Below are 22,734 nucleotides of genomic sequence, written 5' to 3'. Positions count from 1 at the left end.
CCGCACTGCGCCTGCGCGCCCGCGCCGGCCCCGCCCACCCCACACCGCCCGAGCCCACTGGCTGGGCCACGCCACGCCCCCCGCGACCTCCGTGGCGCCCCCGCGCAACCCCCGCGTGGGAACGGGGTGTTTGCCACGGGACTGGTGGGGGGTGATGACCCCGGGACATGGGGGAGACCCGGGGATGGGCCGGGGGGGACAGGCTGGGGGCGGTGAGAATGCGCATGGGAATGAGAAGCAGAGTGTTCCCACGGTCCTGTACAGGGTCGCGGGTGGGCACTGCCGTGGGAACGGACAGGAAGGATGGCGAGGGGGGATGTGAGCGATAGACTGGAGTGGAGTGCAGGAGGTGTTGGTCCCCGGCCCCCTCACATTTCCCAGCACCCTGCACCCCGCTCTCCCTCCCAACCACCCACTCAGGACCAGTCACGCGGCCCCGGGGTAGCCCAGCGGGTTTATTATCGGAGGGGGGACATACAGAGCAGCCGTGCCAGCCCAGGGCACCGGGCACCCCGGCACAGCCAGGGCTTGGCACAGAAGCAGAGCTGAGGGAAGCCAACACAGGGGGCTGCAGGTGCCCCACTGTGGGATCCGTTCCCCAGGAGCTGTCCCACGGTGCAATCTGTGCCCCCGGGGGGCTGCGGGTATCCCACAGCAGGATCCATCCATCTGGGGGCTAACGGTGGTCCATGGTGGGATCCATCCCCTCGGGGGATGTGGGCGCTCCACAGCAGGACCTGTTCTCCCAGGAGCTGCCTCACGGTGGGATCCTTCCCCCCGGACGCTGGAGGTGTCCCACAGCTGGATCCGTTCCACTGGAGGCTGTGGGTACCCCACAGCTGGATCCACCCCCTCAGGGGCTGTGCGACGGTGGAATCCATCCCATCGGGGTCTGTGGGTACTCCACGGTGGGATCCATGCCCTCAGGGGCTGCAGGTGCCCCATGGCAGGACTTCTGCCCCCAGGGGCTGGTGGCAGGGATGGAAGGGGATGGCAGGAACGGGTCCTTTTGCCCCTGGTCCATAACGTATATAAATATAGAGGTTGTGTGTATCCATCCTATGTATATATGTACAGCGGGGGGGCACCCCCGTGGCGCCCGTCGCCGGGGCGTCGGGCCCCTCACTGGAGCCAGGCGTCGCTGTAGAGGGAGCGGGCCTTGGCGTGGCGCCGGGACGCGGCGCTGGCGTTGAGCACGGCCACGCTGCGCCGGCTGGAGCTCACCACGTCCTTCACGAACCCGGCACAGTCGGGGCACACGTCCCGCAGCACCGAGCCCTGGGCGTAGATGTGCGGGAATTCCTCCTCCACCCGGCGCCAGCACGGCCCCGATAGCGAGCTGCGGCACAGAGCACTCCGTCGGCACCCACCGGGAGCAGGAGGAGGAGGAGGGGGGAGGAATGGGGAGGAAGGCTCAGGGACTCACTGGAAGGGCTCCCTCCGGCGCAGCGGCAGCGCCTTGGGCAGCAGCGAGCCCGGGAGGCTCTCGAAGCCCAGCGCGTAGACGGGGATGTGAGCCAGCTTCTTGGAAGGCATCTTCATCTGCCGGGATGTGGGAGTCAGGGGTGGGATGGGACGCGGTTGGGATAGGGCGGGGCAGGGATAGGGACGGGACAGGGGCAGGGATAAGGATGGAGTGGGACAGGGGCAAGGATGAGATGGGGCAGGACAGGGACGGGATGGATCAGAGAAATAGCAGGACACATACAGGGACAAGACAGGACAAGGGATGGGATGGGGCAGGGACAAGGGAGAACAAAGACAGAATAGGACAGGGACAGGATGGGGCAGAGATAGGGAAGGACAGACAGGGAGGATGCAGGACAGGGATGAGATGCGATGGGACAGGGACAAGGGAGAACAGAGACAGGACAAGGACAAAATGGGGCAAGGCAGGACAGGGACACAGTGACACTGGCCAGGGCCAGTCCCTTACCTTCAGGCTGCAGGAGCTACAGACAGACCTGGGGACACAGAGAGAGGTGTGTGAGTGGGGCCATCACAGGGACCCTCCTGCCACTCTCCCAGCCCCTGACACAGCACAGCACAGTGCTCACCGTTTGCAGAAGAGACAGGCTGCAGGCCAGGAGAAGAGGGGGAACTTGGCCCTGCAGCAGCAGCAAACCTGCAGGCAGAGTGGGGTGAGTTGGGGTTGGGCGGGGGTACACCTCCACCAACCCTTCTGGCTCCCCGGCCCCATTCCCACCTTCCCTCTCCGCAGGCTGCTGTACAGCTCCTTGCTCTGCAGGAACTTCTCCATCTCAGCCTTGACCAGCACCCTGCGGACATTGATCATCTCCTCCACGGTCAGAGCCAGGCTCTCCACGGGGTGGCTGAACTCCTGCAGGACAGGGGGATGTCACCATGAGCTGTGGCAGAGGGAGCCATGTGCCCACAGTCACGCTTGCCTGGTGTCCCCAGCCCTGGTGTCCCTAGCCCCGGTGTCCCTAGAACCCACCAGCCAGAGGTGCTTGGAGCTGGTGGTGGGGGCAGCGCTGGATCCGTCCTCCGGTCTCTCCTCCACAGCGCCGAGGGCAGCCCGGGGCAGTGCTGGCCCATCTGGCAGCTGGTGACAGCTGGCAGGGACAGAGCCTATGAGGAGGGACAGGGAGATCATGGTGAGGCCATGTTACCTGGTGCCACCACTGCCACAGGGCATGGCACAGCCCCCTGGGGATGGGGACATGGGGACCTCCAGCAGTACCTGAGCGGGGCCGGGGCTCGGGCTGCAGTGGCTCCAGATCCTGGGGTGCAGCCTGGTCACCCCCCAGCTGGCTCTGCAGCTGTGCCAGGTCCTGCTCTGAGAAGGAGCGATCCCGCTTCAGTGGCACCTCTGTGCCTGGAGAGTCCTCATCCTGCAAGGCCATGGGCACCACATCACCCCAGGGACCTGGCACCCCCCATGTCCCTCCACCTCCAGGGTCCCCCCTTGCCTCTGAGAGGTTCATCTCCTCCATCTCGGCCAGGGTGGGCGCCTTGAGGAGGACGCGTGGCCGTGGGCGCGTGGGCATGGCACTGGCCGGGCACCGAGAGAGCTCAAGGCAGGAGTTGGAGGCCAGGCGGCCAGCACAGGCATGTGGGATGCAGGGCAGGGAGCTGTACCCTGTAGAGGGACAGGCTCAGCACCATGGTGATGGGCACAGAGTTGGCGCATCACAGCAGGGAGGGGACACCGGTACCTTTCTGCTCCACGGGCCGGAGCTTCCGCTCCTGCCTGATCTCCTCCAGGATCTTCTCATGGAGTGTCCTCTGCTTTTGGGGCAGGGGCCGCAGCCGTCGCTCTGATGCCTGTGGGATGTGTGGACGGGACCTCAAGTGGTAGCCATGGCTCAGGGATGGCACTCCCAGGGTGGGCATGGCACCATGCCAGGGAGATGTCCCAGTGCCAGTGCTCACCTGCTTCAGGGGGGGCCGGGAGCGGATGAAGTCAAGGATGAGCTCGTGGGCATCCTTCTTCACCCGTGGGGGGATGTCTCCATCCACCTGGGGAGGGCGGGGGTCAGTGCCAGGCTGGGGCATGGCAGGATGGAGGGTGAGGGGCTGGCACCGTGGCTGCGCTCACCATGACCTTGCGGAGTTTGTAGTTGCGGGCACGGATGTCCTGCATGAGCATCTCGAAGGGCGTGAGCTGGTACTCAGTGGGCAGCGGGTTGAACTGCTTCTCCTGCACCTTCTTCAGCTTCACGCCGTGCCGCAGCTCTCGCATCAGCTGTACCCACAGCCGGGCCTGGGGGGGCACATGGACACAGCGTCAGCACCCACCCACCCATCATGGCCCCCATGCCCCAACGTGCCACTGTACCCAGTCGGTGTTGCGCAGGCTGCCCAGTTCCGCCGCCGGTCGCTCCTCCTCTTCCTCATCCTCCTTCAGCTTCTGCAGCAGCTGTTGTGGTAAAAGATACTGTCACCCTGCCCTGGTGGCACTGAGGGTCCGACTGAGACCATGTCATGGGGCTGCAGCACTGAGGTACACCCAAAAACACCCACATTCCCAGCTGGCACAGCACTCTGGGAGATGTTATGGCTAAATGCCAGCACCAGCAGCCCCGGTGGGATGGGCAGAGAGGGCACTGGCTGGCTTCCCCGGCTAAGTAGTGGTGCCAGTGGGCACCCACACTCACCTCCTTGGCATCACGGATCTTGGCGAGGAAGGCCATGAGCTCCACAGTCTCAGCGAAGAGCGCACGGCACACAGCCTGGTAGTGCGCCGGGGCGCCGGCGGGGTCGGCCAGGCGGGCAGCACAGCACCGCATGGCCTGCCCGAATGTGCGCACAGCGCGTGGCGGTCCCTCGCCCCCCTCCTCCTCCTCCTCCTGCCCCCCATAGCCCTCGTCAGCCGTGGCACAGCCGCTGTCCTCTGAGTCGCTGTTCGTCATAAGGTCAATGAGCTGCTCCAGGCGTGGGCTCAGCTCCCGCTCTTCGTTCTCATCCAGCCCCCAGTCCAGTGCCCGGTACACAGCGAAGCCCAGCGACTGCACCATCTGCAGGACATGGCATGGGCTGGGCATCGAATGTACCCTGGCACCAGCTACCCCCCCACCCGTCAGCGCTGGGTCCCATCCCAGGACCCATGGGTGAGGGGACCAGGTGGCGGCACCCACCCCACACTGGCGTGTGATGGCAGATGGGGCCAGTCATTGGCCCCCGCATACCTGGGCTTCGGCGGAGGGTGTCAGCAGCGCGGGCAGGTCTGGGGGAGGAGGGCAGAGTCACCACTTGCACCCACAGCCCTGCACTGGGCATCCCATCCCGCATCACCTGGGGATGTGGTACCCACCCAGCTCGGCTGTGGGGTATCCACCCTGAGCAGGTCCCACCCCCAGCAGTTTCTACCCCAACTTGAGACTCCCATTCCTGGCTGCTCCCATCCTGTCCTGGTCCCAGAGCATGGCTCCATGGGACAGTGGGCACTCGCACATTGAGCCCTGGCATCAGGCAGTGGCAGCGCCGTCTCCAGGGGGGCACATAAGGGGGGCACAGGCACTCCTTTATCACTCACCTCCAGGGCTGGAGGGAGCTGAGAGCTCTGCAACCATGGGGAAATGCCCCTGCATCCCTTTGGGCTGTGGGCACCAGGAGTGTGAGCACTGGCAGTGTGGGCACTGACATCGTGAGCACCAGCAGTGTGGGTACCAGGACTGTGAGCACTGGCAGTGTGGGGACTGGCAGCCACAACTGGAGCATGGCACACACACACGCACACACAGAGCCCAGGACATGCTTGTGGGCAGCTCAAACTCTCCTGGCAGCCACAGGACGAGGAACACGAGTGGTCTCTGCAGTGTCCCCAGGGCTTCCAGCTCCACTTCCTGACCATTAGCTCTGCATTGAGCTAATCAATGCAGCAGCTGCAAGGATATGCCAGTCGTGTGCCAGCCAGGAACGGACAGCAAGGGCAGCTCCAATGGTGGTCACAGTGCCACACACAAACCCATCACCAACCCATCTGCCCCAGCCATTGCCAGCTCCCACTGCAGTGCCAGCCCTGGGATGCCATCATCGCCCTGCAGTTGGTGCCTGGCCAGCAGGATGAGCCCAGTGAGTCCCAGCAGCTCCCTCCAGCCACTGGGACACAGCTAAGGAGGGAGTTCCTATGGGACAGGGGACTGGAGTGGCTCCAGAGGGTGCTGTTGGCTCACTCAGCGTGGATCCAGCCCCATGCCCAGGCAGAGCTGCCAAGCCACGTGCCAGGTTGTTACCACCACCTGCAGCGGTGCCCAGAGGCACCCAGAGTCCTTCCAGCCTCAGGCTTCACTGTGAAGAGGCCCGGTTTGTCCCTAGGGAGATCGCTCAGGTTGGCACAGAAGTGACCTGGTAGCAGGAGGCAGCACGGTGTCACTGGCACAGTATCACTGGCATGGTGGCACTGGCAAGTGACACTGGCTCCAGTCCCACAGTGGCTCAGGGCAGGGCGTGGGGCCATTCCCAAGCAGGACCAGTGGAGCCGGTGTGACCACGCCATGCCCAGATGCCACAGGCACGTGCCGTGCCCGTGTGTGTCCCTGCCTTGGGCATGGAGATGCCCAACACGCCCTGGTGTCTGCCCGGCCACCGACATCAAGGCCATGCAGTGACCCCACAGCACCGGCCCCTGTGGCCTCGCCATTGGATGAGACAGGTGGAGGCATTGGCTGCACTCCAGGTGCTCCTGGAGCCTCCCAGTGTCACCCCTGGCAGCCAGCCCAGCCTAGTGACACCCCAGAACCGTCACAGCTGTGGCTGGCAGTGCCAGTCTCCCACGGAGAGATGGCCGGGAGGCTGAAGGTCGGAGATGGGGCTGTCCCGTGTGCAACACACAGGGGGCTGGGGTAGGATGAAGTGCCCTGCGTGTGCAAGTGTGGACGGCCCATGGATGTCCCTGTGGGTGTCCCCGTGTCTGTCTGTCCTTGTCGTGTGTTTCCTGCAGCCTCACGGTGGATGCCAGGACCGCGCACACCCCTACATCCAGGTCCAGCCTCATTGGGTTACCCAGGAGGCCCTGCCGGTGCCAGTGTCGGTGCCACACCAACCCTGGACCCCGAATTCATCAGCCCATCTTCCCCACCAATCCCGGCAGTGCCGGTGCCAGTCCCCACCGCCGGGGCCAGGGCTTGGGGCTCACCCCTGTCCCCGCCTCTGCCGCTTTCCTGCCCCCCGATGCTTGTATTGTCCCTCTCTCCATCCTCACAGTCTCTCCCAGCTTCTCAAGTGTCCTCCCTGCACCGCTCCCCTGCGGCCGTTGCCTCTGTGCCTGCCCCCCAAGCGATGTCGCTTCTCCTGCCTATCCGCCGCTCCCAGTACAGGTCCTTCTCCACCGGCGCCGGTCCCTCCCGCCAGGGCCGCTGCGGTTGCCCCCCCCGCAGCCGATATCCCTCGTCCCTCTGCGTCCCCGACGCCGGTGCAGCACCCCCTACCGGTACCGGTAAGTCCCGGTGCCGGTAAGTCTCAGGTGCCCGCTCTTTATGCTGGTAAGACCCGGTGCCCCGGGTCCTAGGGGTCGTAAGTCCCAGCGCCTGTAAATCTCGGTGCCGGTAAGCCCAGTGCCTCACTCCCGGTACCAGTAAGCCCCAGTGCCGGTAAGTCCCGATATGCCGGGTCCCGGTGCTGGTAAGCCCCGATGCCGGTGCCCCGTTCCTGGTGCCGGCAGGCCCTGGTCCTGCTAAGCCCCGGTGCCAGTAAGTCCGGGTGCCCGGATCCCAGGGCCAGTAAGTTCCTGTGCCCCGGTGCCGGTGCCTCGCTCTCGGTGCCGGTAAGTCCTGGTGCCCGTAAGCCCTGGTAAACCCCAGTGCCGTTAAACTCCGGGTCCCGGTAAGCTCCGGTAAGCTGTGGTAAACCCCGGCGCCCTGCTCCCGCGATGCCGGTAACTCCTGGTGCTGGCAAGCCTCGGTGCCTCGCTCCGGTGTCTGTAAGCCCCGGTGCCCTGGTAAACCCCAGCAAGTCGCGGTGCCCGTAAGCCCCGGTAAGCCCCGGTAAACCCCGGTAAGCCCCGCTCGGGGGTGCCGTCCCGTCTCCCCCCGCGCGGGCGCCGCCCGCTCCCGCCCCTCCCGTGCAGCGGCGGCCTCACCGTGCGGCGGGGCGGGCAGGCGGAGGGAGCCGTCGGCGCGGAGGCGGATGTCGGCGGTGCGGAGCGGCGCGGGGGCCACGGGGGCGGCGGCGGCGGCGCGGCAGCCCTGGAAGCAGAGCGCCCAGGCCTGCTCCTCGTTCAGCGGCTGCTCGTAGCACTTCAGCACCTCCTCCAGGGACAGCTCCCGCGGCGGCCCCGCGCCCGCCCGCGCCATCGCCCCATCCCGCACCGCCGAGCGCGGCGGGCGGGGGACACGGGGCGGGGGCGCGCGGGGACACGCCCCCGAACGGCCACGGCCACGCCCGCGCCATCGGCCTGGCCCGTCCCGCACCGTCGGGAGTGCGGGGGGGCGGGGACACGGGGACAGGCCCCGCCCACCGCCCCGGCCACACCCACCACCCCGGCACCGGCACCGCCGGGGGCACCCGCCGGGAGGGGCCGCGGCGGCGCCGGGGGGCGCGGGCGGATCGCGACGGCGCGGGGCGAGGAAGCTCGGTGTGGTACGGTGCGGTACGGCACGGTACGGCACGGTACGGTACGATACGGTATGGTACGGTGCGGCACGGCACGTTACGACACGGCTCGATATGTATGGCACAACTTGGTACGGTGTGGCACGGCTCGGTATGCCATGGCATGACTCTGTCCTGTGTGGCACTGCATGGTATCGCATGGCACTGTACAGTGCGGCACAATCCGTACAGTGTGGCATGGCTCGTTAGAGTGTGGCACGGCACAGCACAGCTCAGTACAGTATTACATGGCTCAGAATGGCACAGCTTGGCATGGCACGCCACAGCACGGCACATCACAGCTCAGTTCGGGATGGAACAGCTCAGCACGGGACGGTACATCACAGCATGGCCCAACTCGGCCCGCCCAGGCTATAGGACTGGGTACAGGGAGTGGTTGCCCCGGGTTGCCTGGGTGTAGGGTGCATGGCACACACCTGGGCATAGGGCAGAGGGCACAGGGCGTGGGTGCCCCAGGCATGGGGTGCAGGGCACGTGATGAGGAGCAGTGCCCGGGGTGGGTGCAGGGCAGTGCTGGCTGACACCCCACAAGGGACACAAGAGCCCCATTCACCCCGAGAGGATCAGGGTGGCCACGGCACATGGCTCAGCCCTAGCCCTGGTTCCCACCCCACAGAGTCAACGTGCCACGTGTGGAGCAGCAGGTGGAGGGACACGATGGCCTTGGGACTGGGGTCACCTGGGGACACAGAGCAGGAGTGAGGGCACGAACCCAGGATGCCAGCACCCATGGGGACACCTGCCATGAGGCACCTGCCTGTGGGGTGCTGGGAAGCCTGGGGAGCTCAGCTGGGACTGGGAAGAAAAAGCCAGGCTGGGACAGGAAAACTCCTCAGAGGGAAGGAGAAGAACTCCAGATGCCAGAATGTGTTTTGTGCATGGCCAGGAGCAACAAGAGCAGGTTGAAGGTGCCAGGATGAGATGAAGTCTCTAGGGAGACAATGTCCCTTGGGAACGTGATGTGGGGATGGCATTCCACAGCCACTGGGAATGGCTGGCATGGCATGGTGCTGATGATGGGATTGTTCTGGGGCATCAGCTGGTCCCTCTGAACACATGGGGAGGGCAGGATTGTGCTGGCAGAGCAGAAAGGACAACCAGTCCATGAGAAAGGTCAGAGGGACACATGAACACTCTTGTCATGATGAGCTTCCCATTTCCATGATGGAAGGAGCATAAAACCCTGTCTCAGCTCCATTAACCCATGAGCATAAACTGGGATCAATCCCAGAGCTGCACTGGCTGAGCTGGGAGGGGGACAGAGCAGAGACATGGATTCTATTTGTCCCACATAGCCAAAGGAGCTGCAGGGCCAGAGACCACTGGCAAAGAGCCTGGGATGGAGGAGAAATACCCTTCAGTGCCCATCCCAGAGAACCTGAGGAGTGTCAGCTCCATCTTTAGGAAAGAAAATAGGAAAATGGAGCGGAATACTGTGAAATGCAGCCCTGTAAAGTGCCTTGGGGTTTAGGAAAGGATGGATACGGGTGCATCTCTTGGATTGCTCAAATGCACCATGTCCAGGTGGGAGCATGTTACAGGGAGTCGGGAGCACAGTGCCAGCTTCATCCCCAGCTGCATCCACATGGAATGGCACATGTCTCCAGCCCCTGGAGGAGCTCATGGCCACAATGCTGACACCTGGCTCTGGTTTGAGAGATTTGAATGCAACGTTTGCCCTATAATCAGCTGTTTTGGAGCCTGCCTGGGAAGCGACTTCCCGGGAGGAAAGCCCACCAGAGCAGGGCTGTGCGGTGCCGGGTGCCAGCTTTCCATCGCCTCCGGACACAGCCGGGGCGGCACCGGCGGGGAGGAGAGCGGGGAGGACGTGCAGCGTTTGAAGGCAAGGATAACCCACCCTGCAGGATTCATGGGATGGCATTTGCATGACAAAGCACGGAGCCCTTTGCTTTGGGTAAATCTGCAATTAATATGGAATCGCGGCATAATTAAAAGCTACCAGCGTGGAAAACTCAAACAGAAGCCAAGCGTGTATGTGGATGAGGGAAATAGAATTAAAAATGAAAGATAAAAGGAAAAAAAATATGAAGAATTTGGGAAAGGGTGTCAGAGTGCTATGGGAGGGTTGGAATTCCTGGTTCCTTCAGTGTGGAATCAGGAAGAGAGGGGCACGGAGGTGGGATGGAGGACAGACAGAACCCTTCCCCAGCCACCTGCAGCTGTGTGGCGTGTTTCCTTGGGGATATGCTGTTCCCATGGGTTTCAACTCTCATATGCAAAACATTTCCTTAAAAAGCCACAGGAACCTGGAATAAGCACACGGAGCACCTATGGGGTGGACGTGCCTCTCTCATTTTCCTTTCATGCTGCAATAAACTGGGAACATGGAAGGAGGGGGCATTTGACAGGGCAGTTTCCTACTGCTGCATGCTGGCCTTGGATGTGGCTGGAGTTTAAAGTGGGATGCTCTGAGGGACAACTTGGGGACATTTGGGGACCATCCTGGAGGCATTGGGAACACCCTCAGAGACCTCGGAACACACTGAGGACCTTGGGATCACCATGACGGTCTTAAGGTTACCCTTGGGGGCACACTGGAGACCTCAAGGCCACTCAGGTGACCTTGGGGACAACCTTGAGGACACCGTGGGGACCTTGGGGATACACTGGGGGTGGCATGGAGACCTTGGGGACACCATAGGGACCTTGGGAACATCGTGAAGATCTTGAGGACACTGAGGCCACACAGTGGGAACCCTGGGCAGTGATGAGCTCTTGACTGTACCTCCCAATGTTGCCTTGTTGGGTTCCATCACAGGAATGGTTTCCCCTGGTTTTCCTTCCTTGGCCAAACCAGAGTCCCTGACCCAGTGTTCCACAGCACTCACTGCTCTTAGACTTTCTGATTCCCTGGAATGCCCCAGCCAGTCCCAAGGCAATGAACTCTCGCACTGGATACCAGCACTTGGATCATCCTGAGGGGACACTGACCCCATCCTGCTGCCTTCCCACCACATTACACCCCTGTGTAAGCAGGTCCACAGTCAGGAGGTACCAGGTTCCCCGGACACTGATACTGTGAGAGCTTCCCGGTGTCCATGTGATTAAACCTCAGGAGTACCCTGGAATGCCAAGCTCTCGGTCGGACACCTGCTGGGGCTGGCCCAATGTGGCATCCCAAAATCTGAGGCTGCCTTAAACTTGATAATGGCATCCTGAGGGGTTAATGTATCTCAGGAATGTGACTCTGGCAAGGGTTCCCAAACTCGGTGCTGTGGGGTCTCTCTGTAGCCTCCCCAGCACCAGCTGCCAGACTCGCTGGCACTGTGGGAAGTGTTCTCCAGCTCTTGGTGAGTGTGCTGCTGACTCACCTCCGCCAGGGCCAGCTCACAGTGAACCATCCCATGGCTAATTCCGGCAGGAGCTGATTCCTGATGGTGGGTGTACCATGGGGGGTACCTTTCAGTAACGGATCACCACTGCTGCTCCAAGCCCTCTGCTGGGCATGCGGACAGCAGCTGACAGCTGTGGTTCATCACCCAGGAGGATCAGACCAGAGGGAAAATCCCTCTGGGAATTCTACACTGCTTCCTATGGAACCTTACAGCCATTCAGGACTTAAAGGGAGCTGAGAAAAAAGAGAGAGAGAGGTTTTGGAAAAGGGCATGGAATGACAGGAAAAGGGGCAATGGCTTCCCACTACCAGAGGGCAGGGTTAGGTGGGATATTGGGAAGAAATTCTTGGCTGTGAGGGTGGGGAGGCCTTGGCAAAGGTTGTCCAAAGAAGCTGTGGCTGCCCCATCCCTGGAAGTGTCCAAGGCCAGGTTGGACGGGGCTTGGAGCAACCTGGTGTAGGGGAAGGTGTCCCTGCCCATGGCAGGGGGTGGGACTGGGTGGTCTTTAGGGTCCCTTCCCACCCAAACCATTCCATGTTTCAGTGATTTATTCCCCCAGCAATGCTGGTGATTCCTCCCTTTGGGAATTCCAGCCGCTCTTGTCCCTGGGTGGGGCACAAGTTAGCAGCATCCTGAGCGCCGAGGGACACGGGGCTACGAGGGCCACATCTAGACAGGATCACAGCCCCTCATCCGTGTTCCTCCATATCTCCCCACATCCCCACACTGCTCTCTCCAGCCACAGCCACACTCCCCCCCCCCACCTCCCGCCGCCCTCCCCAACATGCCAGCCCCCGCCTACGACACTACCAAGATGGCGGTAGGGGGCGGGACCAACCCGTTCTTTCAGCCAATAGACAGAGGCAGCAGGGCGGGCGGGACCACGCCTCTCTTGCCTTCCAGCCAATGGGGAGAGGAGGGCTCGGCCGGCGGCAGCCAATGGCGGCGCGGGTCGGTGTGGCGGGAAGCGGCGGCGCGCGATGGCGGGCGCTGGCGGGCGGAGCTGGCGGGACCTGCTCGGTACGTGGGGCTGAGCGGCACCGGGGGGAGCTCCGGGACAGCCCCGGCTGGGCCGGGGGGCAATGTCCCCCCTCTGCCCAAATATGCTCCATCTCTCTGCCCTCATACACCCCCCTCTGCCCTCATACATCCCCTTCTACCTTCCACATACCCCCCTGCCCTCATACACCCACTCTGCCCTGCTACGCTCCCATCCTCATACACTTCAAACAGCCCCCTGTGCTCTCATACACCCCCTCCCGTGCCTTCATACACCTCTCGACTTTGTACGCCCCCCCTGCCATCATACACCCCTCTCGCCCACCTAAAACCCCCCCTTCTGCCCACCTCTAACACCCACCTCTGACCTCCTCCTACAAATCCCCCTGCCCTCCTGCCGCACTCCATACGCTCCCCTCTGCCTTCCTCATAACCCCTTGCTGTCATACATCCGGCTGTCCTCATGCACTCCATCTGCCTTCACACAGGCCCCTCTCTCTGCCCTCGTACATCCCCCCTCTGCCCTCATACTCCAGCAGCAGGGAACAGAAGGTGTCCTTGGGGGCTGTGGGAACAAGCTGTGGTCATAAAACAACCCCAAACTTCTCAGCAGGGAGAACCAGGAAGCGGAAAAGCCCCTTTGGGAGCGGATCAGAGCTCCAGGAAGCGGCTCTGAGGCTGCTGGATCACCACCAGAACCTGACTGACCTCCTCCTGGAGGTAGGAGCCGGATGGTTCGTGGGGGTCATGGTCCAGCTGGGATGGTGGGAGATCCCAACTGGAGGTGGGTTCCACCAGCTGTGCAGTGAATGTCCCAGGAACACAGTTTTCACGACACATGGAAAGAAAAGCCAACACTGTAGGAGTAAGCTGAAGTTTGGAGGTCTGTGTTGCCAAAATGAGATTATTTTCTTTTTCCTTTATGTTTTACACTTACAGACTGAAAATACTTAAGCGTGGTTTGGATTTGGGACAAAGAGAAATCCAACATGTTTTTCTTGGAGTCAGAACTGGCTTCTTGTGAATCTAGGGAAAAAATCAGGAGAGACTTGGGTTTTCTCTGAATTATCAACCATTTCTGACTATCCTGACTGTCTTCATGACAACCTAGACTTGACCCAACCTTCTGATTTGGCCGCATTCTTCCTCTCCTCACACAGTTTTGATTTTACAGCTGCAATAGACGCTGCAAACACCTCCCATACTTCAGGATCTTTCTTTCTCTAGAGAGTATTTGCCTTTATTAAAAAAAAAAAGGGGAGATTTCACTAGAAAAGGATCCAACATTTGGACATGTTTCATCAAATATTTGTGGCCATGTGGCTTCACAGAAAGGACTTGAAAGATGGGAATTACAAAAATTTTGCTCCTGGCACTGCTGCTGAGCTCTTGGATGCTGGGGGGTGAGGAACTTTGACCTGTATCTCCTTTTTTCTGCACAAAATGACAATAACTATACATATATCTCTTGCAAGGTGCCCTGAAATCTGTGGTATTTCATTTTCTCATGGGGGAGGTTGGTGCTAATTTCACTTCAGTTGCTCCAACAGTGCCAGAGCTTTAGAGGGAATAGGTTTGTAAATTTGTGTAACAGACATCTAAGGGGTTTTTTTGCTTCCAGGTGGGAGATTCAGCCAAGCCAAGTGAGCAGGATGGCACAGAGCAGCTGGGAGTATCATCAGAGTCATTTATAGGTGAGTATCTACTGGGGATACAGTGAGGAAGAATTCCTCCCATACTGAATGTTTGCCTGTTAAATGCAACACCACTTTTACTTCCTTTTCACTGTTCTGGTCTTTTTCTTACTTACCTGCTGATGACACCCATGGCAAGGTATCAGTCCTTGAATACTTTTCTATTTGAAAGTGTTACAAGGCTAAAACACAAAAGTCTGCTTCTCAGGGACATTCCATCTCTGTGGCTGTTCTTCCCCTGTTTTATGTATAGTAAAGGAATTATACATGGAAATAAAAATTATTTACTCTGTACAATGGATGACATTTGTGCTGGAAGGGGTTTGAGCTGTGGGATTCTGTCTTGGAAGTGTCCAAAGCCAGGTTGGACGGGGCTTGGAGCAATCTGGTTTAGTAGAAGGTGTTCCTGCCCATGGCATGGGGTGGGATGAGATGAGCTTTAAGGTCCCTTCTGACCCAAACCATTCCATGATTCATAGCCAGGTTTTCAAACCCTTTTTCCTCCCATGTTGACAGCTTTCTGCTTTGTTGTTTTGTTCAGTCTCTGTTCTGCAGGAACAGGCCTCCAAACTGGACGTGCCCACAGCGACCTTGGCAGCCAAAACAGCCGTTACCAACATAGAGCGGATCTGCCAGGCTCCTGCCAGCCCCTCTCCAGTGCCACTGCTGAGCTTGGACCAGAGAGTAAGGGGGAAGGGTTAAATTTAATTTATCTAGAGAACAGCAATGTTAGGTTTGTCTTTAAGCCCAGTTTATCTGCTCTGATAAAGCCCCCAAACATGGAGGGCCCGAGTGGACAATTATTCACTGATGTGTCTGATTCGCTCAAGAAGTGCAAGATGTGTGAGAAGTTTGGGCCTTTTCCCTGAGTTCTCTCCACCATTCAACCCTTTAAAAAGCAACAAACAGGGGAAAGCAACAAAGTATTTTTCTAAGAACGTGTTGTTCACAAAGGGAATTATTTCTGCTTCATTTCCGGTGTGATGCCAGAAGAGGTTGTCCTCCTTGCTTCAAACGGTGAAGGATTTGCTGGCAAACAACATGTTCTGTCGCTCCCTCTTCTGCCAAGAAATGTGGAAAATGAAGGTAATCACTCAAGGAGAAACGATGTGGTGTTATAGACCATGAGATTTTATCTGTGGGATGTGACATCCCTGAATTCCATAGAATGACTGTGGTCTTCCTGACCTGCGGAAAGTGTGTTATGAATTATAAATGTTACGGGTTTTTGTTGTTTTGTTTATTTTAAAGCAAGTTCAGTGGGAAATGCCTTGTCTCTGCTGTGGGATTTGCTTTTTCACAGGACTCAGTTGAGGTTTGGAATTAGGTGAGTTATTAGAAACTGCCTCAAAGGAGTGTTGGAAGCACTTTGGTGATCAAAAGCTGGTGTGGGGAGCTCTCCAGGTCCAGTGCAGAAGCTCCCAGCTGGCTGTGGGGTGACCCAGTCCCAAAGTCCTTCACGTGCTTTGCCAACAATAGTCCTTCTGTCTTTGCAGTCGTGGTTCTCCACCCAGCTTATCTGGGAATGGTGATAAGCCAAAGTGAGGTCACAGAGAAAGAGATAGCAGATAACAGGTTGTGTTGCCTCACAAATGGGATGTCTTGATTTCATTTGGGTTTGTTTTGTGAAGACAAGTGATGTTGTGAGGGGAGTTCAGGGCTTTTTCTGAATAGGGCAGTTCTGATTCCTCCCTGTTCTGATGGGAAAGGAGGAAGAGGCTGATCTGCCTGGATAAAGGGCCATGCTCTGGTCTCACATATCTGCTCCTGGGCTGAAAATAGACCCTGTGTGTTTCACAGGCTGATTAAGATCTTCTGGTCCTGGGGCAGACATGGGATAAGTGGGAGATAAGTGCTGCCCTGTAACTGAGGATGTTACAGTAAGAATTAGGTTGTGAAGACAAAGTATGTGGGCGAGTTTGGGGTCAGAGTATGAGGTAGCTGCAGAAAGCTCCCAGGGCTTTGGCTTTTCCCCTGTGCCCAAGGTTCCCAAATGCCTCTTCCTTCCCAAGGTGGGAAGGTTTGGGTTCTGTCTGGAATGAGTAGAAGCTGCTGCTGCACTTTTTCCCTGCCAGGTGCACCCTGCAGTGGTGTTTTGCTGGCTCAGGACTCTCTTGGACATGCTGTCCCAGGCAGGAGCTGGAAGGGATGTTGCAGGGCAGCAATTTGATCCACATAGGAGCGATGTCTGGTGCAGATTTTTGACAAAGGTTGTTCATTTTTCCCCTCGGTCCATTGGCCTCTCTGTCTGGATGATTTCAGTGTTGCTTCCCGTAGTCTCCTACAATCCCAGTCTATATTGAGATATAGATTTGAGAGCAGCAAACTCGTTCCATAGAGACTAATAAATAGTTAATAGACTAAAAGACAATTCTGTAATCTGGATCTGGATCTGAATTAACAAGATCTGAAACTCAGCTCTGTTACCTGTTTCCTGGAATATCCACTACTCCTTTGAATGTGCAGAATCTGCATTATTCTGGGGGAAAAATATGGATATATAAATTACTTGTCCATGAAAATTTAAACTGATGCATCTACAACTGTAAACCATCCAAAATCTGTAGGAAGGGAAAAACCAAATGTAATCTTTCCTCATTGGGCATTTCCTGGGGTATCAGGTTTAAATTTTAGCAACTTCTGGATAGTTTGAATAAACAGAATTCAGCTTTATTTTTTATATATCATTTGCATCAGCTAAATGTAACCTGTGACCTAATGGTAACATCTCTTTAGGAGCCTCCAATGCTGGAAGTCGTGTGGCACCTGCACAGTGGTGACATCGCTGGACTGGCAGACCTGCTGGAGAGGTGAGCAGAGCTTTGTGGCTTTGCAGATGTATTTAATCTCTTAAAGCCTATTGAAATATAATCAGGGACTAGTCATGAGTATTCTGGACCCAGGATATAGTCAAGTGCTGGCAAGGGATCAGATTAGCAGGATTAAGAAGTTACTGTGGGTTTGAGAGGTTACTCTGGGATGATTAGCCCAGTTTAGATGCAGTGCCTTGTTGATGTCCACCAAATGAGCTGCTGGACTTGAGAAGAAGTCTTGCTCTACAGAAGTTGAGTGCTTCCATCTTCACAAAACCTTACATTTTTGATCTGGCAGAGTTAATCTTCAGAGAGTAGTTAGTCTAAGAATTTTCTTTTTAATTTCCCATCCCCCCCACCCCCCACAAGTGTAGGCCAGGTTGGATGGGGCTTGGAGCAAACTGGTCTAGTGGAAGGTGTTCCTGGCAGGGGGTGGAATTGGATGGTCTCTCAGGTCTCTTCCAACCCAAACCATTCCGTGATTCCATGATACAGGGCTAAAAAGAGTGTGTATATATGTATATAAACAGTACATGCAGAATTATCCTTTGTGAAGTTTAAGTTGTTTCCTTATGGTGTCAAAGAAACATTGCAATAGTCTTTTAGGCTTTTGATACTGGTTTAGTCGTTCGTGATGAAAGCCTTCAGTGCCCACTGTGCTTCACATTTAAGGGAACCAAAGACACAGATTAAGGCCTGAATTCCTTTTTAAAAGCATTTTAATCCAAGTATCTTAGAAATTGGAACTGAAATTCTTCTAGCAGAGCTTTCTCAGTGGAAACCCTTTCATATCAGACATAAGGAAATACCTAGATGCACAATGTAACTTGCGTTTTTGCCTTTGCGTGTGTGTTGTAGAATATTTTTGTAAAGCAAATAATATAAAAATCAACTGTTTGTAAAGCAGATGTGCTGGTCCAAATTAAATAAATGAAATTTAGGGCAAAGTGTGCAGGTGGCTCTTCCCTGAGCCCAGAGGATGGTGGTGGAGACAACAAGGAAGCAGGAGGGACTGAACTAAAGGTGGTTTTGTGTGTTACAGGAGTCCAGCAGGCCCTGCAGTGGTGGAGTGGCTGTGTAGTGGCCTCTGTGGGCTCTGCCAGCAGGCTGGGAACGTCCCCTCTGGGGACACGGAGCTGGCACAGCACCTTCTCTCAGGCAAGTCCCTCATCTGTGCGCGGGGCAAAACCTTGGAGGTGTAAAAACACAAGCCTCACTTTGTGTTTTCTTACCTTGTGTCAGTGAGAGGAGTATATTTTTTATATATTTGGCAAATTCAGCAATTTTTTCCCCTTAAAAAAATAATTGGTTTGAATTTTTCCATCCCTTGGAGTTACAGTAACATAAAAAAATGTAGTTGGGAAGTGTGTGTGGCAAGGGCTGATACACTGTATGACACACATGCAAAGTGTCAGAGAGATCTTGGACCACAAATATTTGAGAGTTCCATTCTCCCCCTGTCATTTCCTATTATTTATTTTCTAATTTTATTTAGGAAAAAATCTCCTCCAGCCCCTCTGAGTCCTGGAGTGGTCACCTGTGAATTCTTTAGTCTTTACAATCCTTTAATTTCTGGATCCTTTTTCCTGGGAGTAATTTTACTCCAAGACAATAAATTATTCCTGCTAAGTGGTGAATGAGGCTTTTCAGACACTGTTTGGACAGGTGGGAGGGGAAAGAGCAGGTGATCTGTGTGCAAGGGGGCTGCTGAAACACCAATTCTTTCTTGATTTGCAGACTTTGCCGTCGTGTTCCTTCAGAATGGCTTTGAGCAAGCTTCGGAGCTGGGGAGGAAGGTGGAGTTCCAGAAGGTTCCCTATGTAAGAACAAAATAAACCTGGTTACAAACAGTGCTTTTAAAAAGTAATTCCATTATAAACCTCTGGGTCTTGCTGAGTGGAAATAAAACAGAGCTTGGAGCAGCAAGGAAAGGGTGGTGGTCCGAGTGCTGGAGTGGGGCAAATGGTGAAGCCAGAACAGAGGCTGTTTGTATGGAGCACTGCTCCAAGATGGCACAGCAAGGGATTTTTAAACTTCCTTTCACCTTGATTGCTCTGTTTTTTCCATTTGAATGTGAGGCATGGAATGCTGGTAAGAATGGGGAATGCTGCCCCTCTGTCTATTTTACCTGTTCTACTGCAGAGCCTGAGGATAAAGTGAAGCTTTAAGAGGGATAAAACTCTTTCTTGGAGTCAATTTACCTTTTCTACATAGAACTGCAGCTCTTTGAAACTCTAAATGCCTCAATTTGTCGATTTTGAACAGATCTGCCATGCTGTCTTGCAGAGAATGCTGGCATGTAAGTACTACTGTGATCCTGGCTTTATGCAGCCACTGCTGTTTCTAAGACTTCTGTTCCTTGTTCGCTGCTAAATCCCTAAGGAGAAATCCTTTGCCTGGCTGCTTTGCCTGTGCTGTTGTGCATAATATTTATACTACTGATTTTATTTGCCTCTGCTTTTCCCTTTGCTCTTTAAAATGTCTCCAGACACTGCAGATAATTTCTTGCCTTTTATGCCACTTTGTTTTGATGCTCTCAGCTGTGACATCAGATAGATACCTGACCTGATTTCCTGATTTTTAACTGGTTTGCTTGGAAGCAGGTGGAACACAGGGGTTAGACCAGAATCGGTTTGCTGCTTAGATTTATTTTTTTCTGCTTAGTGAATTCAACTTTGAATTCACAGTATTATAAGTGATTTTGCTGACTCACCATTTGGGCTTCAGACTAATCTTTTGCAGAACCTATTTTTTATGCTGGGCAAAGACATCTAATGTTTGTGTGTAGTCTTTAAACAGCCTTCATGAACTGAAAACGTGCCTGCCTTGGCCTGAGCTACCCTGACTGCTGCGGGCTCAAGCGTAGCAGCGCCTGATTTACATGCAAATCCTGATGCAGGAAGACTAAACACACATGGGGTTTATTTTTGTCTTGTGTCACAGCTGATCTTCACGGGGAGATGCTGTACCTGCTGTTGTCGCCTTCCTTACACCCCTCACACCCCTGGTAGTGTCACCTGACTGCATGGCTGCTGTCACTCCCCTGTCTCCTTGGTGACAGTGCTCCACCACTTTCCTTGCTGGCACGTTTCCTGCTCAGTGCTGCTGCAGAGACTGCTGCTTTTCCTCTGCTGGAAGGTGACCCAAACCCAGTACACACCACTAGGTCTGTCCCCTCCATCCTGTGCCATTCCCTGTGGGCACTACCAGCTCCATCCCTTGCTCCAGGTCTCTCAGGGAGAGCTGTCTGTAAACAGAGGATCCTCACAGACCTTGTGAGTGCTTCTAAAAAGGGAAAGCTGCAAGAGAAGTGCTTTATTATTTAATACGTATGAATCCTATCTCAGGTGGCCCCTTAACAGTTGAAAACCAACCCTTCTCAACAGAGAGTAGGGATTTTGGAGGAGGAGGAGCAGACTGTTGGCAGGCAGACAGGAGGCTGCATCCTGCTCTTCATTTGACCTTCCCGTTTGCGCAGCCTGCACTGCCACACTCGCGGTCTGTGTGCCTGCAAAATGTATTACATGAGTTTTATGCAAGATATTTTATTAGTCTATACTTTTGGGTCACCTTTGAGGGGTTTTACTTCATTAATCTTTGGAGAACATTGGGATTTTTTATGTAGAAGCATTCCCTATTACTGAAGACCTTCAGAGGAGGAGAAGTACAGGCTGGAGTAGCATGGGAGGGCTGTGCTTCACAGTGATGATCTGACTGTGTTGAACTGCTGTGCCTGAAGATAAGCTGAGTTTATCTCCTTTTCTTTATTCTCCCCTACTTAACCTTAAAGTATTCCTCAGCGGGAGAGGAGAGTGTTACCTCCCAGCCCCAGGGCTGTAATGGCATGTGAGGCACGTCTGGTTCTCTCTGGTTCTCTGCCCCTGCTCAGTAAATTGTCTTTTAAGGGTTTTTCTCTTCTCTCAATTATTTTTATAAACAAACCAGGCTCCTTTAGCTGCTCAACGAGGAGGGTTTTCAAGGCAGGATGGCACAAGGAGCAGAAGTGCTGCTTCAGCAGGCTGCAAAGCAAAGGGTCTCCCAGTCTGTGGGCTCTGAGTGGTGTGGGCTGATCGTCAAGACAACGGTGCTGCGCAAGCTGCCAACCTGTTTGATCTCCACCAGTCATTTTGGGGCAGATCTGGCTTTTAAAGGAATTTCTGTTCAGCAAATGCAACATTACAAACGCGTGGCCCTCCCCCAGCCTGCTCTTTGTTTGGACCAGGGTTCCCAGGCTGGTTAATTCAGCTTGTGCAAATCCCTGCCTCCAGACAAGCTTCCCTTTCCTGCAGCTTCACAGTGCTCACACTCACACTGTTAGGTTTGGGTTTGGAAATTATGTGCATTTTTTAGACTTATGTGCATTTTTAGACAGCTTCATTGTTAGCACGTTCTGGTAAATGTTTTAAATTGGTTCAAGGTCAGTGGTAATAATTTCTGAGTCTCTGGGTCGCTTTGGAAAGAATTTGGTGAGAATTTAACACTGCTAAATGGCTTCTGCACATTTCCCTAACAGGGTCACCTTTGAAAAGGTGCACAAATTGCTCATTCCTATTAGTTCCTGTGTGGTGTTTACTGTCACAGTTCCTTCCATTTCTATTTCTCATTGTGTTTTTGTGCATTTTGGGGAACAGGGGTGCTCGATGCTGTTGGTAAAGAGAAGCAGAAAGATGTTTCCACGTTGCAAGCTGTGAGGTTCTGGTAAGAAATGCTCCAAATAGTGTCAGGAGTAGGTTTTTATTCACTGTTACACTTGTTACTGAAGTAGGGAGAATGGTTGGGCTGGTTTTTACTTGTTTACACATACCCCACCCCTCCCAGTGCTACTTTTCTTTGGTATTCTTCTCTGATAAAATATGTGCAGATGAAAGTGCTTGTGAAAAGATAAGGGCCAGGTTGGAAAGGGGGTTCTGGCACGGCTGGAACCAACCTTGGAGCCCCCTCTTGGCATGCAGAAAATTCTCCAGCAAGTGCTCTCACTGCTCCTGGAAGGTGCCATCACCTCCAGTTCGTGCTTCCAGGCCTGTTTTGTTTAACTGCTTTGTACATGTCACCTTCAGTCCTGTGCTGGTTGATCATATTTAATCAGCAACTCATAGGTCATATTTAATCAGTACCTGGTTGATGCTATTTAATCAGTACCTGGCTGATCATACTTCCTGACATTGTTTCTGGTATTTCCTTGTCCTTTGCAGGCTGAATGTGTTCAGTGTGTCTGTTTATGGAAGTGTGGCTCACCCGGATTCCATGCGGCAGTTCTTCAGACACACCCTGACTGAGGTTCTCACCTACAACCCAGTGCTGAAAGGTAGGAGTGGGTGGGGAGAGATGTCTCCAGGTGTGTCTGGAGCTCCATCCCACCCAGGCCTTGCTGTGTGGGGTCCAGCCTGGAGGACCCAGAGCCAGAAAAGCTGGCTGGCTCCCCAGCTCCTTCTCAGAGTCCACATAATCAGAGTGCCAGATCAGACAAAAAAAGTCATCTGGGCTTTTAGAGGGTCATAGATCAGGAGAAAAATTCAAACAGAGCTTCAGCCAAGGGCTCGTGCACAGATATTTGGAATAATATCTAATAGCAGCCATGAGAGAGCTCTGGCTTCTGGGAACAGTTTTGGGCAAAGGAGAAGCTCAGTGGGTGATGGGGTGCTCCAGACAGAGCTTGGGTATAAACCAGGATAGCCCCACGTGCTGGGTTTACACACAAGACATGAGTGTTTTGGTGAATGAGGGAGTAAGGCAGGAAGATTCTAATCCCTGATCAGTAACTGTGAAGCTTGATGTTTTTAGGAAGAAGTATGTCTG

The 22,734-nt window shown here is 55.3% G+C and overlaps 2 protein-coding genes across 6 annotated transcripts in view; one reads left to right on the top strand and one right to left on the bottom strand.

Annotated features, from left to right (window-relative positions):
• Positions 1 to 439: 439 nt before the first annotated feature.
• SPIRE2 (spire type actin nucleation factor 2) lies at positions 440 to 7,811 on the bottom strand. Of its 2 annotated transcripts, none has more exons than XM_032701237.1 (15): positions 7,544 to 7,811; positions 4,653 to 4,690; positions 4,122 to 4,481; positions 3,803 to 3,883; positions 3,563 to 3,727; positions 3,397 to 3,483; positions 3,180 to 3,288; positions 2,934 to 3,103; positions 2,705 to 2,855; positions 2,459 to 2,592; positions 2,207 to 2,341; positions 2,058 to 2,125; positions 1,937 to 1,964; positions 1,427 to 1,542; positions 440 to 1,339 (listed from the first exon to the last, which is right to left on the bottom strand). In XM_032701237.1, the coding sequence occupies exons 1-15, from the start codon at positions 7,755 to 7,757 to the stop codon at positions 1,123 to 1,125; spliced, it is 2,073 nt and encodes a 690-aa protein (XP_032557128.1). In that variant the 5' UTR covers positions 7,758 to 7,811; the 3' UTR covers positions 440 to 1,122. The 2 variants fall into 2 exon arrangements, with proteins under 2 accessions (XP_032557128.1, XP_032557129.1); XM_032701238.1 differs by lacking the exon at positions 7,544 to 7,811 and adding an exon at positions 6,668 to 7,436.
• Positions 7,812 to 12,412: 4,601 nt separating this feature from the next.
• Positions 12,413 to 22,734, top strand: part of FANCA (FA complementation group A) — a 33,065-nt gene continuing 22,743 nt past the window's right edge. For 2 of the 4 annotated variants that reach the window (XM_032701226.1, XM_032701225.1), the window contains exons 1-3: positions 19,132 to 19,237; positions 21,570 to 21,636; positions 22,131 to 22,243. In XM_032701226.1, coding sequence (XP_032557117.1) covers positions 19,177 to 19,237; positions 21,570 to 21,636; positions 22,131 to 22,243 — 241 coding nt within the window. In that variant the 5' untranslated portion in view covers positions 19,132 to 19,176. Of the gene's footprint in view, positions 12,453 to 13,041; positions 13,152 to 14,052; positions 14,126 to 14,666; positions 14,810 to 15,115; positions 15,212 to 16,861; positions 16,936 to 17,980; positions 18,097 to 18,675; positions 18,759 to 19,131; positions 19,238 to 21,481; positions 21,637 to 22,130; positions 22,244 to 22,734 lie in introns of those variants that run through there. The other 2 variants (XM_032701228.1, XM_032701227.1) reach the window with 2 other exon arrangements.

The sequence above is a fragment of the Chiroxiphia lanceolata genome, chromosome 13 (genome assembly GCF_009829145.1).
Source record: "Chiroxiphia lanceolata isolate bChiLan1 chromosome 13, bChiLan1.pri, whole genome shotgun sequence".
Lineage (NCBI taxonomy): Eukaryota > Metazoa > Chordata > Aves > Passeriformes > Pipridae > Chiroxiphia > Chiroxiphia lanceolata.
Note: the sequence above shows the minus strand (reverse complement) of the source record. Positions and strands in the feature narration are given on the sequence as shown.

Coding starts and splice junctions, on each gene's coding strand:
- SPIRE2 (XM_032701237.1), bottom strand. CDS start 7,757: ATGGCGCGGGCGGGCGCGGGGCCGCCGCGGGAGCTGTCCCTGGAGGAG. Junction 3,728..3,802: donor GCCTGCGCAACACCGACTGG/GTACAGTGGCAC, acceptor GTGCCCCCCCAG/GCCCGGCTGTGGGTACAGCT. Junction 2,856..2,933: donor AGGAGATGAACCTCTCAGAG/GCAAGGGGGGAC, acceptor ATGGCCTTGCAG/GATGAGGACTCTCCAGGCAC.